Here is a 17122-nt window from a genome sequence, read left to right as displayed (position 1 = left end):
CTGACATCTTGATTAGAATGTGACATATATTTTCACTCCCAACAAGTCACATTCGACCATTGTGGCCTGAATGGTCCAGAGAAATATCACACTTATTTTAGAAAAAACATTCTCATGTTAGATTAGGCCATTCAAAAGAAACTTAAATTATATAAATAAATCATCTTAGAAATGAAGTAAACATGTGTATATCGCCTTCTTGTGCTTTATTATTAGGGGTGTAACGATGCGACCTCACAACGATTTGATTCGATTACGATTATTCAGGCATCATGACATCTCTTCATTTGACCATGATTCGATTCCATTAATTTTTTATACATTTTCTATCAGTTAATTCCCCAAAATACACAAATGTGGCTGAGGGAACTGATTCACTCAGCATGAATGGACTATAGGTCGATGCATCGATTCGTTACACCCCTATTTATTATAGAAGTGTACTGTCAGTTCTCAAGCACAGCAGCATATTTACTAAATTAATTATAATTACTGACCATAGTCAAATCGATTGCAACCCAGCTGTCTGATTTCTCCATCCTGATAGCCCTGAGGGGAGTCAGCTTAGCTTTCTGGGACATCTTGTTTAATGCTTCAGTGATGTTAAAACGAGAGCTGTGACCATTATCTTGCTAAACCTGTTGCATTAGCACCTCACACTGCTCTGTAGCATTGCTTGTATTATGGCCTTGCACTTTTTAACTATTTTCAAGTGAAGTGGAAGAGGAGATGAGAGCTGAGCCCTATGCGTGGGAGGAGGCAGGTGTGTGTGTGTGTAGCACCCACAGACCGCACCTAGTATGTGTGTCATTGTCGAAGCAAGACAAATGCAGGCGCAGGCAACTGGTATTTATAGCAAAGAGGGTAATATAGTGCAGCAAATGAGCATTGAAACCGTTTCAGATATTCATTATCGATTTATATATTAATCTAATTTTACAAAACATTTTATTCACTAGAAGTCAGCACAGTGACGGAATGTATGACTATTATGATCATAGGTTACACTCTATCTCCCCACCTACTGTGTTTGCATTATAGACGGTCATTGAAATCTGGACTAAATCGCATCTAACAACATAATTTCTCAGATGTGGGTCCCTGAGACAAAATCCTATCAAAGGGGATCCCTGACCTACTACATGTCAATTAGGGGTCCGGGCCTTAACATGAAAAGCTTTGAGAACCAATGCCCTTAAACAACACACGGTACACAGTTAAACATGTATGCAGCCAAGCAACCTTTACGTTCAGCACCATTGTGGTAATTCACCAAATGTCATGGTCAATGTAAATTGTAAAATCACATGTTTACCAATTATTTTACCATCACTTGCCCACCTCAACACGGTCACCTACTGCATGTCTGACTGTCACTGTTGAAGGGATCTCTCATTGGATTTCCCCTTTGAGGTTTCTTCCCTATGCGTGTGCTATGCATGGCCTCTCACCTATGGACGACCTGTGCTCACTCACTCACTCACCTGAGAGGAACGTTAAGTGGGACGCATACAAGGATCACATTATAGCAAAATCTTTCTCTGCTGACTTCGCGCTAGCTTAAAAACTCAGCCCGGTACGAATTTCAAAAGACCGTAATGGCCGCTAGGTCGAGATGATGACTAGGCTGCTAGCAAGTAAGTATAACGTTAACCAAACAACTTTCACATTCCACAACTGGCTGCGGTCAACGTTGGGACGTGGGTCTGGATGTTTTTCCCCCATATCTTCATTGAGGGTAAAGGTCAGGGTCATGTGTTGTGTGGGCTTGTGAATTGTATTGTGATATTGGGCTAGCTATACAAATACATTTTACTTGACTTCACACTTTGATTTGACCTTTTGATTTTATGGTCATGATTCAGTTATTGAAAACACGTTATTTTCTCTCGATTCAGAATTGTTAAAATGCTAGGATTCATATATCATTGGTAATAAGCATTCCGTTCCATTTCTACCCCTAGGTTGCATCGTAATAAGTCCTTCTTCTGGATGCAGAGATCCATCATTTCCTTGGCTTACAAGGCTGTTCAACCTCTTGGACAATTTGCCAGGTGTCACCCTCTCTGGAGACGGGGCGGAGCTCACTCCCTCAGTACCTGCTATAAACCTTTACCTCAGTCCAGAACACATTTTTATCTTTCCTGGGAAAGAAGCCATTTCAATTGGTTATTCCAAAAGCACAGCCTCCTCCAAGGCGCCCTTCTCAACGTTTCCCGGGTTCAGTTTTCCACCACCCCGCCAACTATGTCGGAACCGAGGTGGTGTGTGGAGTATGCCAAGCGCGGCACAGCAGGCTGTAAGAAGTGCAAGGACAAGATCCAGAAGGATGTGGTGCGCATAGGGAAGATAGTGCCCAACCCCTTCAGCGAGTCCGGCGGGGAGATGAAGGAGTGGCACCATGTCAAGTGCATCTTTGAGAAGCTGGAGAAGGCGCGGGCCACCACGAAAAAGATAGAGGACATCACCGATCTGGAGGGCTGGGAGGAGCTGCAGGATGAAGACAAGGAGATCATCAATAAACTTGTTGAAGGTACAAAAGACACAGCTCATCAGTAAACATACCAGGTATGGCATTAGGGCTGACCTTCAAATTTTTTTTGGAATTCGAAGCTTCGGGGACGAGATTCGATTTAAATTCGAAGCTTCGAGATGATAAAAAAAAGTAATACAGTATATATATATTTTTTGTTTTTGTTTTTATATATATATATTTTTAACACTTTGATCGCCATGGTTAAATTCATAATTTACCATCCCTAGCCAGCTCTATTTGTCTATGGAGAAGTTCCCCTTTGCAGGGCTATAACTTTTTAAATTCTATTGCTAAATTGACATTATGGCCCATTCAATGTCCTATATCCATTGTTCAGGGTGTAGCAACGATATACTTTTTCATTCACATATTCATACTAAAATATGGTCTACTCTAAAGTATAAGTATGTTTTTATCGTTTTCTGCAGCTTTCTCCAGAACGTGATTTATAGCTCCAAATGCATTATATTGATGATGAAATACAGTTTGATAGCAATCGGCGCGAGATAAAAAATTTCAACTTGACGTGGTTCTAGAAGTTACTACGTATGATCTGATGATGACCGGATGGGCGAGGGGGCGTTTATAATTCCGTGGGCAACGTTATACCATTCATCTAGTGTGGGTCATATGATCATCAGATCAGTTAGTATAGAAGACGTTAGAAAATAACGTTGAAACTCACCGTATCTTCCTCGCGCCGTTGGACGATCAGCGTGGAGTAGACAGTTTTCGATTATGGAATGTTGATCCTGATGAACCATTTCCAGGTTGTATAATACTATATACGTCCAAATAACGTTGTTTATTGAGTTAGGGCGAGCGATTGATTATCCAGTGTGTTGAGATAGAGTCCTGCTAATGATCGCGAGTGCCCGGACGATTTATGGATGAGCACTTCCTGTTTGACGAGTCACTTCCTGTTGGCGATCTGCCGATCGGCCACCAGATGGCGCTCTTGAACCGCTAGAGAGTTGAGTGGAGAGCAGCAGTATATCTCAGGACCCCGGAGGAGAAATATGATTTCGATCACAGATTTTTGAAATATTGACATCAAAGACGAGTAACGGCGTCTTCGGCAGAATGAGCATGGCTAGGAATGACGTCTAAACACGTCATCGGCGATTAAAGTGTTAATGTTGTGGGACTTGTACAGCACTTTGTTCAACGTTGTCAGTGCTGTAAAGTTTAAACCTTTTTAAATCTTAGACAAACAAAACACTTTGCTTTCATGAAATATTGTAAGCCGTCATTTGAGGCTTTATAAAAGCAGCACAATGAACACAAATCTGTCAGTGCCGAGTCCGACCTCATCTTAAATAACAAACGGCATTGCTTGTTGTAATTAATTAATTAATATTTTTTTTCTTTTTTTTTTATCAAATTTTATTTTCATATTCGAATCCCATGCCCATCGAACGAAGCTTCGGAACTTCAAAGTATTTAAGACAGCCCTATAACTCATACAGCTCATCAGTAAACATATACCAGGTATAATTCATACAGCTAATCAGTAAACATACCAGGTATAACTCATACAGCTCATCAGTAAACATACCAGGTATAACTCATACAGCTCATCAGTAAACATACCAGGTATAAGTTAACTCATACAGCTCATCAGTAAACATACCAGGTATAACTCATACAGCTCATCAGTAAACATACCAGGTATAACTCATACAGCTCATCAGTAAACATACCAGGTATAACTCATACAGCTCATCAGGAAACATGTTTGAAATATGGACCAAAGCCTGTCTCATTTTTACAGTTATTAAAATTTTAATTTTACCCTTTTCTTACCCAAAAACATTCTTGTTAGCGATATTGTCATATTATCACAGAAGTGTGATGAATGTGATTGGTCACAAACTAGGGGTTATTTTAGTCATCCAAAAACGACTTGCACTATTGCTTCAGTTTTTGGGATTAGAGAAGCAAAAATATAATACTACTGGTCTGGATGTAAAATCCATAAAGCATGTCTTTGGTAAATCACATCAAGTATCTTCTAAAAAAACATCCTCTTTCGCAACATCGTAAACTATGTTTAAACATTTCTTTAATTTGTATTTAATTTCAAAACTGAATTTTTCAGATGTCTAAAGTGGTAATCGGCAAGATCCTCCATTTTTGTTTTCTTTTGAGACATCTATTGGTGATAAGTACGGAAACCCTAAGAGGCCGTACATTCATAAATTTTATTTACTCTTGTTTTCCCGTGATAACGAGTTAATTTAATTAGTTTTCTCGTGATAACGTGATAATTTTCTCGAGATCTCATCACAGTCACGAAAGGGGCTAAAGGAGCAGGAGGATATTGATCACCGCGTCACATATCTCTTCAATCAAGGCCTGACACAGGCTGAAATAGCTTTATGCCTTGCTGTTACAGATGAGATATATATATATATTTGTATTTGTATTTATTGGTTTAAAATACAGAGACAGTGCATATTAAGGAACATTTGACTGTAAATATGCCAGTTTAGCCAAGTTGGCTAATTTTCAACTGTAGTCTCTGGGGCAGGTGACATGAGCACAACAATAATTAAAACATAGTACAATAATTAAAACACAGTAGGAATCAGTATAGGTTACAATACACTAAAATACATACAAATAAATACATTAAAATACAACCCCTCAGTTAAAAAACATAGTACAGTAATTAAAACACAGTAGGAATCAGTATAGGTTACAATACACTAAAATACATACAAATAAATACATTAAATACATATATATACACACATTAGTGTGCGTCATCTAAGAAGACGGTTAGCAAATGCTTCAGCTTTACCGGCGGAGCAATTAAAGTGAGCTCTCAAAGAGAGCACCTGGCTACGGGAGGCTGCAACTCGAAACTGGCCCCCGTATGTCCAAACCAACAAATGTACAGTTTCCTCCCCATCGTATGTATATTTTCTGTTAGGATCTCTGTTTAACAGTACTGTATATTTGCATATCTTGTATGTCACAAATGTAAGAATGCAGCTAGCTACAAGCACTAATGTCGATTGCAGTACACATTGACCATCGACACTTGGAATGCATCTTGTGGCCCTGGGTTCAAATACAGCCTACATTTTCTATTCAATATTATTATACAATGTCTTTTTTTATAAAACATTTACCAAAATATGTTACCAACAGGCTAGTGTTTTATTCAATGTGTTTTTATTTTATATAAAAGATTATTTGACCAAAACTTAGATTACCGGTATACAAAATAACAGCCTACATTGAATAAAACGTGAATAATTGAATAAATGTGTTTTTATTTTCAAATAAAATTATTTGGTCTTCAAAAAAGTATTTTTCCCTAAATGTGTCTTGAATCAAAGGGGTCATCTTATAATCAGGGTTGTCTTATGTTCGGACCAATACAGTTCTATATCTATATCCTTACCTACTCTTACTAGTTATACCACTGGTCAGTATGGCTACTACCATAGTGTATTTATTTATACCTGTATCACTGTACATAATAATACTGTACAACATCAGATTAGCATTATTACTCATAGTAATACTCCATATATTCCAGTTTAATCACTTGTACATTGTATATTGCTATTGCACTTTACTGTTACAATTGTATTGATAGATGCCAACTTATTTTCGTTGTACTCTACTGGTGCTGTATGATGATGACAATGAATTAGTATCTAATCTTATTGAAAAAGATGAAATCAGCAGGTGCTACACAGAGAGTGGCTGATGATTCAGACGGGAGTGTTGAGCGTTTTGTTTTTATCTTCTAGCACTGATGGCCAAAGTCAATGCGAGTCCAAAGAAGAAGGTGCAGCCTAAGACTGGTCCTGCTGACCCGTCCTTGAACGCTCCACGCAAGTTCTCCGGCTTCACAGGTAAGATATGATGACATCACATATCACTCTTTCTCTGCCAATACTGATTCCGAGTCAGAGACTTGTAAGTATCGGCTGATAATGATTTTAGACTTGGAACATCGGTTTGGGGTCATTGGACAAATCTTTTTTTTTAGATATAATACATGTTTCCCCGTTTGAGAGATCTAACATTCTTCTATGTGCCAAAAATGCTTAGAAATGAAGCCATGCTGCCTTGATTGCTGCATGTTGGATATGTATGTACTGTAGCTTCTTGGTATCAATGCTCTATTTTAGCCTGGTATCAGACCGACACCAGGCTAAACAGAAAGGTGCACTGCTGACTAGTGATGCACCGATGTGAAAATTGTGGCCGATACCGATAACCGATATTAATATTGCTGTTCTGGCCGATACCGATATTTACCGATGTCGATATCTCTGTATAGAAAACACTTTTTTATGATAATCAAATAAAGAGCTATTTTCCAAAACGCATAATTTTTTTTACTTTTGTAACTTATTTTCAGAAATGACTGATATTTTTTAAACTATTTAAGGCCAAAACATGTAAAAAGAAAAAAAAAATTAATATCGGCCCTATCTTGATATCGGACCGATACCGATGTGTAAAAAAACGGCCATATCGGCCGATATCATATCGGCGGCCGATATATCGTGCATCACTACTGCTGACTGTACCAAATCATGCCAACTAGGGGTGGGAATGACCATAGGCCCTACGATACGATGTTATGACGATACTGTAATATGATGATATTGCGATATAGTGTGATTTATTACCTTTTTGGAACTGCAGATTATGTCCCCAACAGAAAACTGTTAAAATCTGTAATAAAGAAATGTATGTCATCTGTTTTATTTAATAAGATAACGTTTTCAGTCTGTTCACCTCATTCCAATGATTTTCATTGCAGGTTTTTTTTCATCAAGCAAGTTTAAATATCAATACTTGTGTCACTATCTGCACGCAAAATATTGCAATATAATGCTGTATAGACCCCCCCCCCCCCCCCCCCAACCCTACCATGGCCCAGCATGGGTACAGCTTACATATAGGTGCAGTGGAAAAAACGTAGGCGTTATCCCTGTACCCCAGGACTGTTCAGTCGCTCTCTCAAGAAGACCCTAAAATGTTCCATGTTATCTGGATGTTAAATCTGGGACTGCTCCGTGGATATCTGTGGAACCATAACGCCTGGTGCTGCATTCATCCTCTATGGAGCAGCCCCAGCTGACACCATGAATTCAGGTGTTCCGTCTGTGATTTCTAGCTTTATGAGTGGAGTGGTGCATGTTCACAAATATTGACTGAACTGTGCTGGGGCACAGGAATATCAATATGGGGTATCAATATTTAATCCAAACTGCCTTTTAGTCTCACGAGGCGCATACATTTCTAGCATGAGGTACTCCAGTGGGAATGAATCCCCTAAGGCCCAGATCAGAGAGCATGATTTTTAGCAGCTGGGAGAAGCGTTCTGTAATTGGTACTTCCTCGCTTTATGTATTTTTTGATGGAGTGCTCTAAATGTGCCAAGTTGAAAACCAAAAAAGGCAGTGTGGGGCGCCTTGCATATTATAGTGTGCGAATCCTGTCTAGTGTGGGGCGCCTTGCGTATTGTAGTGTGCGAAACACATCCTGTCTAGTGTGGGGCGCCTTGCGTATTGTAGTGTGCGAAACACATCCTGTCTAGTGTGGGGCGCCTTGCGTATTGTAGTGTGCGAAACACATCCTGTCTAGTGTGGGGTGCCTTGCGTATTATAGTGTGCAAAACACATCCTGTCTAGTGTGGGGCGCCTTGCGTATTGTAGTGTGCGAAACACATCCTGTCTAGTGTGGGGCGCCTTGCGTATTGTAGTGTGCGAAACACATCCTGTCTAGTGTGGGGCGTATTGTAGGGAGTGAAACGCATCCCGTCTAGTGTGGGGCGTATTGTAGTAGTGTGCGAAACACATCCCGTCTAGTGTGGGGCGTATTATAGTGTGCGAAACACATCCTGTCTAGTGTGGGGCGCCTTGCGTATTATAGTGTGTGAAACACAGACTGTAGTGTGGGGTGCCTTGCGTATTGTAATGTGTGAAACACAGACTGTAGTGTGGGGCGCCTTGCGTATTATAGTGTGTGAAACACAGACTGTAGTGTGGGGTGCCTTGCGTATTGTAATGTGTGAAACACAGACTGTAGTGTGGGGCGCCTTGCATATTGTAATGTGTGAAACACAGACTGTAGTGTGGGGCGCCTTGCATAATGCATATTGTAGTGTGCAAAACACATCCTGTCGGATATGGATCTACTGTAACTCTACCCACTGAGCTACAGGACCACATCATACAGTGAGAATCAGTCGCATCATTTCAATTCCCTTTAAGGCCCAGATGGGATAACAGGACGAATACTCAAGTCCTGTGCAAATCAGCTGGCCCGGTGTTTACAACCATATTCAATCTATCCCTGGCTGAGTCCGTGGTCCCTGCCTGCTTCAAGGTGTCCACTATAATCCCTGTACCAAAAAACACTATAATCCCTGTACCAAAAAAAACTCCTCCCCAGCAGGCCTAAATGACTACAGACCGGTGGCACTCACCTCTGTGGTCATGAAATGCTTTGAGAGGCTGGTCAAGGACCACATCTGTGCCTCTCTCTCTCTAGTAAATTGGATTGATTGATTGATTGAAAACTTTATTAACAGATTGCAGAATGGGTACAATACAGTACAGCCCACTGCAGTTTGCATACAGGACAAACCGGTCCACTGACGACGGGGTCTCCCAAGTACTACACAACACCCTATCTCACCTTGACAGACAAAAGGGGGGCTATGTGAGATTGCTGTTCATTGACTAGTTCAGCTTTCAACACCATAGTCCCCACCAGACTGGTTGTAAAGCTGATCGATCTGGGTCTGAGTTCCGCCATGAGCGCCTACGATGAGTTAAAATTGTATAGTGTATACGGTAGTAGTGTACATAGGAACCAGTGCCTTCTCAGGAATTTAGCATGTCTATTTTTATCATGCACATCTTATGTCTTCTTATTACCTGTTTTTTTAATGTCTATTTTATTATTAGTATTATTGCACAATCGATGCAGGCATGACCACCTGCATTTCACTGTATGCCCTGGTATGTATGTATGTGACAAATAAACCTCCTGAATCCCTTCATTGTCCAATCAGCTACCAAGGCTGGTAGTAGTTCCAGCAGCCCGGGCCCCTCCTCATCGCCAGCCAAAATGGAAGAAGGCAGCGCCCTGTCGGCCCAGCTGTGTGACCCCAGCCACAAGGACAGCCTGCTTCGAGAGTTCCGCAAGCTGTGCGCCATGGTGGCAGAGCAGAGCAGTTACCTCACCAAGACGCAGATCGTCCAAACCTTCTTGAAGAAAGGCTCTGCAGGAGGTGGGTTTAATGATATTATAATCTAGTGGAATGCTGTTTTCTATGGTATGGGCGTTGTCTGTAGGACTCCCTTTTGTTGATTGGGTGACGTTCAACCTGTTTTGGGTTGAGCAATCGCAGTTTTTTTCTCCACCGAGATAATTGCGCACCTATAATCACACCTGCTTGAGCAGAAAAATCCAAACCAAATTCTTCTTTGAGAACGACCCTAGTTGTATTGCTTTGATCCTCTCCACAAACCTGACTTGATTTGAAAGATTATTTAGCTAGACATTAGCATTCTATTCTCACAATACAAACAGAGAGGAGATGTTGATCATTGTTGTAGAGGAGAGTATCTGGGGTGGGACGATGCATCGATCCAGATCGATATATCGATCTATTATCAATAATCAAATGGGATCGATGCAACGTAAAAAGATCGATCATATTGCGATACTCTTATTTTGAAAATCCGCCGAGTCATATCCGCCCGCGCCCAGTAGTCTGAAACTCTGTGTAGACATTACAGCACAGCAGCGCTACAGAGTGTCTATTTTGCGACCCGATAAGTCTGTGCAGTTTTTTCCCTGCAACGGGTCAAATGCATTTAACATGCTTTGCATCGTCGCCATTCCTTTATGCCCACGTCGTGTGGGCAGATCTAAATTAACGTTATGTTGGCTGCTTAAGCTAACTAAGCTAAGCAGCTAACCGTGAGAGAACATGAGAGGGGAAGGAGGAGGGGCGGGGGCATTCTACCTTTCTGTGGGGGAGGGGCAGTGTGTGTGTGTGTGTGTGTTACTGAGGATGGACAGACAATGTTGATATTTAAACATGAATACATAATAAATGTATTCATGATCATCATGCAACATAAAACAATTGTAGGAACAGTTTGGGAGAGGAAGGGGTTTTAGCTTGCGTGTTGTGAGTTCCAAAACATTTTACTTCAAGTTTAAAGCTCAATATATAAAAACGTGGAACTTTAATACTATTTGTATTAAAAACAATAGATTGTTTTTCATTTAAATGTCTGGAAGAGCTCAAAAATAAAAACGTCAATTGATATTTCCGTAGCTTTTTTTTAGTTGATCTAAATGTGACTGATTGTGTTAAATGGGCACATAATATCGCCTCATATAGATCGCAGGCACCTGAATCGAATCGTATCGTATCGTGGCAGACTTTGTGTTATCGGCAAATATCGTATCGTTGTCCAAAGAATCAATATCGTATCGTATCGTGATGAAACTGGTGATTCCCACCCTATCTGAGCATAGCAGTCATCCTATGAATCTCAAAGTATTGACTGGTTGAAGTGTCTCTCCTCCCTCAAAAATGTATTGTTATCGCATCACACTGCTCAATACAAGCGGAATGATTGTGTACATGTTTTGAATGACAACACGGCCGATGAGATAATCTCATCTGTCTAGGCTAATACATCAGCATTCGTTTCACATTTCTATGTTTACATCCTAGATAAGTTCAGAGGAGATCTTTATCTGACGGTGAAACTGCTGCTCCCGGGGGTAGTGAAGAGTGTCTACAACCTCAACGACAAGCAGATTGTAAAAATATTCAGCCGCATCTTCAACTGCAACCAGGATGACATGGTGCGCGATCTGGAACAGGTCGGTAGTCTATTATCTTTTGAAGCATCACGTCTTGTTCTGTGGAAATAGATCTGGAACAGGTCGGTAGTCTATTATCTTTTGAAGCATCACGTCTTGTTCTTGGTTGTCTAATTTAAACGGTTATTAGTCTTGCCTTTTTCACCAGCCATCGTTTAAGATCCTGTTATCCTGTTCATCAGATACTCTTAGACTGAAAACACATTTGAATGGGTAACTCACTTTCTGGCGCATTCTTGGAAGGGCCTCTTGGTAAAGTTTGTTTGCACTTTGCCAGGGAGACGTAGCTGAGACGGTGAGGATCTTCTTTGACGAGAGTAAATCATTCCCTCCGGCTGCTAAGAGCCTCCTGACCCTCCAGGAGGTGGACGCGTCTCTGACCCGCCTGGCCCAGCTGACCAAGGAGGATGAGCAGCAGAAGGAACTGGAGGACATCACCAAAAAGTAGGACATGGTGGATCGTCGTGTTAGAAATGCCCCAGCTTTTATAATGGACGCAGTTAGAGATGCACTAAGTTAAAGGGGAAACCCACCCTAAAATAAAATATATTCCCTAAAATATTCACATGTTATTTCTCTAATACTGTGTGGAGTTTAAATGTGTGGATGTGAACAATTCCCTCCTTAAGCTAAACACCTGAGATTCAAATTCAGATTCCTTTATTGCATCATACCTTCTCCAGTTACACAAATATCGTGATGCATCGTAGATGAAATTTCTCGCAATAGAAAGCATAGAAATTATGATCACAGATATCGTGATATTATCGTTATCGAGGTCCAAATTCATCACAGTATCGTATCGTGAGTTACTTATCGTCCCACCCCTACCATCAAGATTCCTCATTCACTTGTTTCACTACAGATGTTCCCGCATTGGCCCGGCCCATTGACGATGGTGATATTGTAAGTGAGAATATACCCTCTTTGTGTTCACAGATGTACTAGCAACGACCTGAAATGCATCATCCGACTCATCAAGCACGACTTGAAGATGAACTCCGGAGCCAAACACATGTAGGTTCTCCCAGTTTCTTCCCAGGAGCTACTGTGCAATTCCCCCCTCAAAACACGTTTCAGAAGAAGGTTTCTGCTGCACGCTAAAACCCCTACGCTTGTTTTTCCATAACTTCCTGTGATGCAGCTTGGACGCCGTGGACCCGAATGCTTACGACGCCTTCAAGGCCTCCCGTAACCTTGGCGACGTGATTGAACGTGTGTTGAGGAACCAGCGGGATGCGTCCAACGGCTCGGGTCCCAAGAAGCTGCTCACCATCGAGGCTTCCCTCATGACCCCAGTGCAGCCCATGCTGGTGAGGACCTCACTCACTCACTCACTCACTCACTCACTCACTCACTCACTCACTCACTCACTCACTCACTCACTCACTCACTCACTTGCTTGCTTGCATTATCCAGAAATACATCACAGAAAATGTGCATAAAATAGGATACGCAACACCATGCACACACACATACACACTAGGGCTGGCGGGTATACAGATCATGAAGGTATACAGTCCATGGATCCATGCAAAGGTGTCATAGTTCATCCAAAAATGTTTCCTCGCAGCAGTATACATTTTATTTCAAGAAACTACACATCGCTGCTGTCGGGACAAAACCTCATAACTCCAAAAACCCAACTTTTCAGCAGATGAAAAAAACTAACACAGATTTGAGGGTGAATAGAGTTAGGAGGTTTAGACAGATGATCGGTTTAATGCTTTCCCATTGTTTAAACTTTGTAAAACCCACACGCACATATGGAGGATGATCTACGGAGTTGATTTATATAATAAAAAAAAATTAAAAAAATGGAGTTATGAGGTTTTGTCCCGACAGCAGCGACATGCATAACACATGGTGTGAAGAAAATACGCTACACAATTTTATAATTTTTATTATTTACAAAATATCATTGCATTTATTTCAGATCACATAACGCAACAATTGGAACATAAACAATAGGCCTAAAATAAACGTGAAAATTAAACCCAGTGGTGATGCGGGGAGCAGCTTGTCGGTGGGCGTGATGTGATTGCGTTACCGTGGTAATGACATAACCGCGGCAGCTCTACTCTACTGTCTGCGTTAGCACTCGCTCTTGTGCGGAGACTTAACCATTATGCAAATGTGACTGTCTCATGCCAACTGCGTGATTGACTGTAGTCTGCCTTCCTCATACTAGATGGCTCTTGCCTCTCCATCTACATGAGCCCATCAGCATTCACCCTGCAGCCCCCAAGGTTAATTCCTCAGTGTTTCAAAAGCCTCGTTATTCATTTTTATTGTCTTGACATTATATTGTGTGAATAGAGGGCATTGGAACGTGTCCATGTAACACATGCTGCCAACTGCTGCTAGTGTCAAAGTTTTAAAAAACATTATATTTATCCAGAAGTGATTGGAATGCCGGTATGCCTTAATTTGGTTATACTTTACTAATCCCTGTGGGGAAATGTATATTCCTCTGGATATGACCCACCTACTAGGCAGCCACCGACAGGCGCCCAGGGACCAGCTGCTGTTCTAATGCCAGTGCCTTGCCCAAGCGTAATGGCAGGGGTGTGCCTAGCATGCATGATGCATGTCTTATATGGTGTGAGGGAAAACATGCAGAAAGGGCCCCCTGTCAGAATTGAACTCGGGACCTTCTTGCTTTGTGTTCTTGCTAACCACTGCACCACCGTGCCGCCCCCTACCAAGGCTGATAATGTCTGGGAACCGGTCTGTCTTGGCATATTTCTATTATTTAGTTAGTCAAAATGTTTATGCCAATTCTATATTGGAATTGAGAACTCGAGGCTTATAAAGCAGATCGGGCGGTTAGGTGGTCGAGCGGAGATTGCGTTCGTCACCAGCCCCGGAGCTGTGAGCTTGGTTCGCCTGTTCGAATCCAGCTCACAGCTCCGGGGTTGTCACCAGCTTGGCTGGCCGTCTGCACTGATACAATTGGCTGTATCAGAGGGTGGGAGAAGCTGGCGGGGTGGGTCCGGGTCGTTGTAAACAGCGACTCCTACAGTTCGGTCGGGGCGCCTGCTAAGCGCGGATTGGACGTGAGGGGGATAGTGTGGTCCTCCCACACGCTACGCCCTCTCAATGAGAATCCGCGCTGCCAGGTGAAAAGAAGCGGTGATTGGCTGGACGTGTGTCGGAGGAAGCACGTGGTAGCCTCCACTCTCCCAAATGATCTGACTGTGGGGAGTAAGTGCGCAGCGACCAGGAAGGGACTGGGAATTGGCATACGACTAACATTGGGATGGGAGAAAATCGGAGGAAAATGGAGGGGGAAAAAGACAAATAAAAAATAAAATAAAAAAAGCAGATCGGCAGCTCGCCATTAGTGTAATATTCTATTATTGCTGTTGGTTCTAGGAATTCATGGTGTTTGGGTAAGGGGGGTAAACGACTATATTAGGAACACAAGGAGACGACATGCAGAGTTGTCTCTAGCAAAGACACATCTCACATTGACATGACAACAGTATAGGCTTGGACCATCGGTTTGGGGTTATTGGACAAAATACATTGTGATGGAGGCTAACCCATTCTTCTCAACTGGAAAGATCTAACATGCTCATGTGTCCAAAATGCAGCAAATAAAATCACATTGCTTTTGAATTGGAGCATTTTACACATTTCATCAGTACCTGCTGTTGTTTTGTCCTCCCAGGCGGAGGCGTGTAAATCCATCGAACACGCCATGAAGAAGTGCCCCAACGGGATGTACTCGGAGATCAAGTACGACGGAGAGCGGGTTCAGGTCCACAAACACGGAGACAACTTCAGCTACTTCAGCCGCAGTCTCAAGCCAGTGCTGCCACACAAAGTCAGTGTACTCACTTTAACTCTCAAAGGTAGCATCTGTATCTGTAATGCAGTCAAACAGCCACCTCTAGGAAAAAGAGTCCCACTTGGTATTGAATTTTTTTCTTCTTTTTTTTTCTTCTGATGTTTGGGTTGGAGTTTAGTAATTTATTAGGTTATTATACTGTGAATTTATCCGGACCACTTTTGGTCTGGAGAAACCCCTCCCCCCTATCCCCACTCCACTCCAACCCACACATCAAACCAAAACAAAGAATGTCAACAAAGTGCAGTACCAAGCAGCAGGGCTCTTTTTCCTAGAGGTCGCTGTTTAACGGTATTCATGCATGTTCTTCATATGGTCTTAGGAATTCATAAATATTATTCATTTGGTCTAAGAATCCATACATGTTATTCATTTGGTCTAAGAATCCATACATGTTATTCATTTGGTCCAAGTCCAAAAAATATTAGTGAACACGAACAACTCTCTCACCTCGATCCAAACACTGATGACGACAAATAAGAACCCTGTGAGATAATCGTGTTCTCAATTCTTGGAGAGAAATATTGCGATTCACATTTTAGCAAGAATCGTGCAGCCCTATATACAGGTACATTTTCTGTTTCAGAACCGGGAACACGACTATACAGAATAAAGCTCATTTGGGTATATTAAGACAAATTCAGTGGGTCCAAAAAATCTGTCTTTATACTGATATCACGATTTTGATTCTTACTTCTCTGGTTTCTGGCTTTGGGAGAGTAGCCCATGTTCACAAATATTGATGATTACACTTTCCTTGGCTAATGGCCATGGAAATATCATACATCATAGTGGATGTCTTCATTCGAGTTGTGCTCGGTCATTTTCTCTTTCTTTCTTCTCTCTCTCTCTCTCTCTCTCTCTCTCTCTCTCTCTCTCTCTAAGTTCAGTGTGCTGACTGCGGGCAATTATTATTATAATCTTTTTGTTATTTAAAAAAATATCTTTTTATATATTTTTTTTTGTGTCTAGGCCAGGCCACTGGGAAAACTCCCGGTGCTTCTAAGTTCAGTGTGCTGACTGCGGGCAATTATTATTATAATCTTTTTGTTATTTAAAAAAATATCTTTTTATATATATTTTTTTGTGTCTAGGCCAGGCCACCGGGAAAACTCCCGGTGCTCCCGATGGCCAGTCCGGGCCTGGTGATGGATCAGTGTACAAATATGCAGCTACCTAGGCCTCCATAAGTGGAGGGTTTCTCACGTTAACCGCGTGTCTGTCCGTCTTCCTGAGGGTTTCTCACGTTAACCGCGTGTCTGTCCGTATTCCTGAGGGTTTCTCACGTTAACCGCGTGTCTGTCCGTCTTCCTGAGGGTTTCTCACGTTAACCGCGTGTCTGTCCGTCTTCCTGAGGGTTTCTCACGTTAACCACGTGTCTGTCCGTCTTCCTGAGGGTTTCTCACGTTAACCGCGTGTCTGTCCGTCTTCCTGAGGGTTTCTCACGTTAACCACGTGTCTGTCCGTCTTCCTGAGGGTTTCTCACGTTAACCGCGTGTCTGTCCGTCTTCCTGAGGGTTTCTCACGTTAACCGTGTGTCTGTCCGTCTTCCTGAGGGTTTCTCACGTTAACCACGTGTCTGTCCGTCTTCCTGAGGGTTTCTCACGTTAACCACGTGTCTGTCCGTCTTCCTGAGGGTTTCTCACGTTAACCGCGTGTCTGTCCGTCTTCCTGAGGGTTTCTCACGTTAACCGCGTGTCTGTCCGTCTTCCTGAGGGTTTCTCACGTTAACCGTGTGTCTGTCCGTCTTCCTGAGGGTTTCTCACGTTAACCACGTGTCTGTCCGTCTTCCTGAGGGTTTCTCACGTTAACCGCGTGTCTGTCCGTCTTCCTGAGGG

The 17122-nt window shown here is 42.1% G+C and overlaps 1 protein-coding gene across 1 annotated transcript in view; it reads left to right on the top strand.

Annotated features, from left to right (window-relative positions):
- Positions 1-17122, top strand: part of lig3 (ligase III, DNA, ATP-dependent) — a 45677-nt gene that overhangs the window by 910 nt on the left and 27645 nt on the right. The window contains exons 2-9 of the mRNA XM_084319873.1: positions 1965-2533; positions 6307-6411; positions 9594-9812; positions 11277-11428; positions 11706-11872; positions 12368-12445; positions 12573-12741; positions 15105-15260. Coding sequence (XP_084175999.1) covers positions 1993-2533; positions 6307-6411; positions 9594-9812; positions 11277-11428; positions 11706-11872; positions 12368-12445; positions 12573-12741; positions 15105-15260 — 1587 coding nt within the window. The 5' untranslated portion in view covers positions 1965-1992. The remainder of the gene's footprint in view (positions 1-1964; positions 2534-6306; positions 6412-9593; positions 9813-11276; positions 11429-11705; positions 11873-12367; positions 12446-12572; positions 12742-15104; positions 15261-17122) is intronic.

This window comes from Notolepis coatsorum (genome assembly GCF_963971535.1).
Source record: "Notolepis coatsorum genome assembly, chromosome: 8".
Lineage (NCBI taxonomy): Eukaryota > Metazoa > Chordata > Actinopteri > Aulopiformes > Paralepididae > Notolepis > Notolepis coatsorum.
The sequence above is the reverse complement of the archived record's forward strand: the minus strand, read 5'-3'. Positions and strand labels throughout refer to the sequence as shown.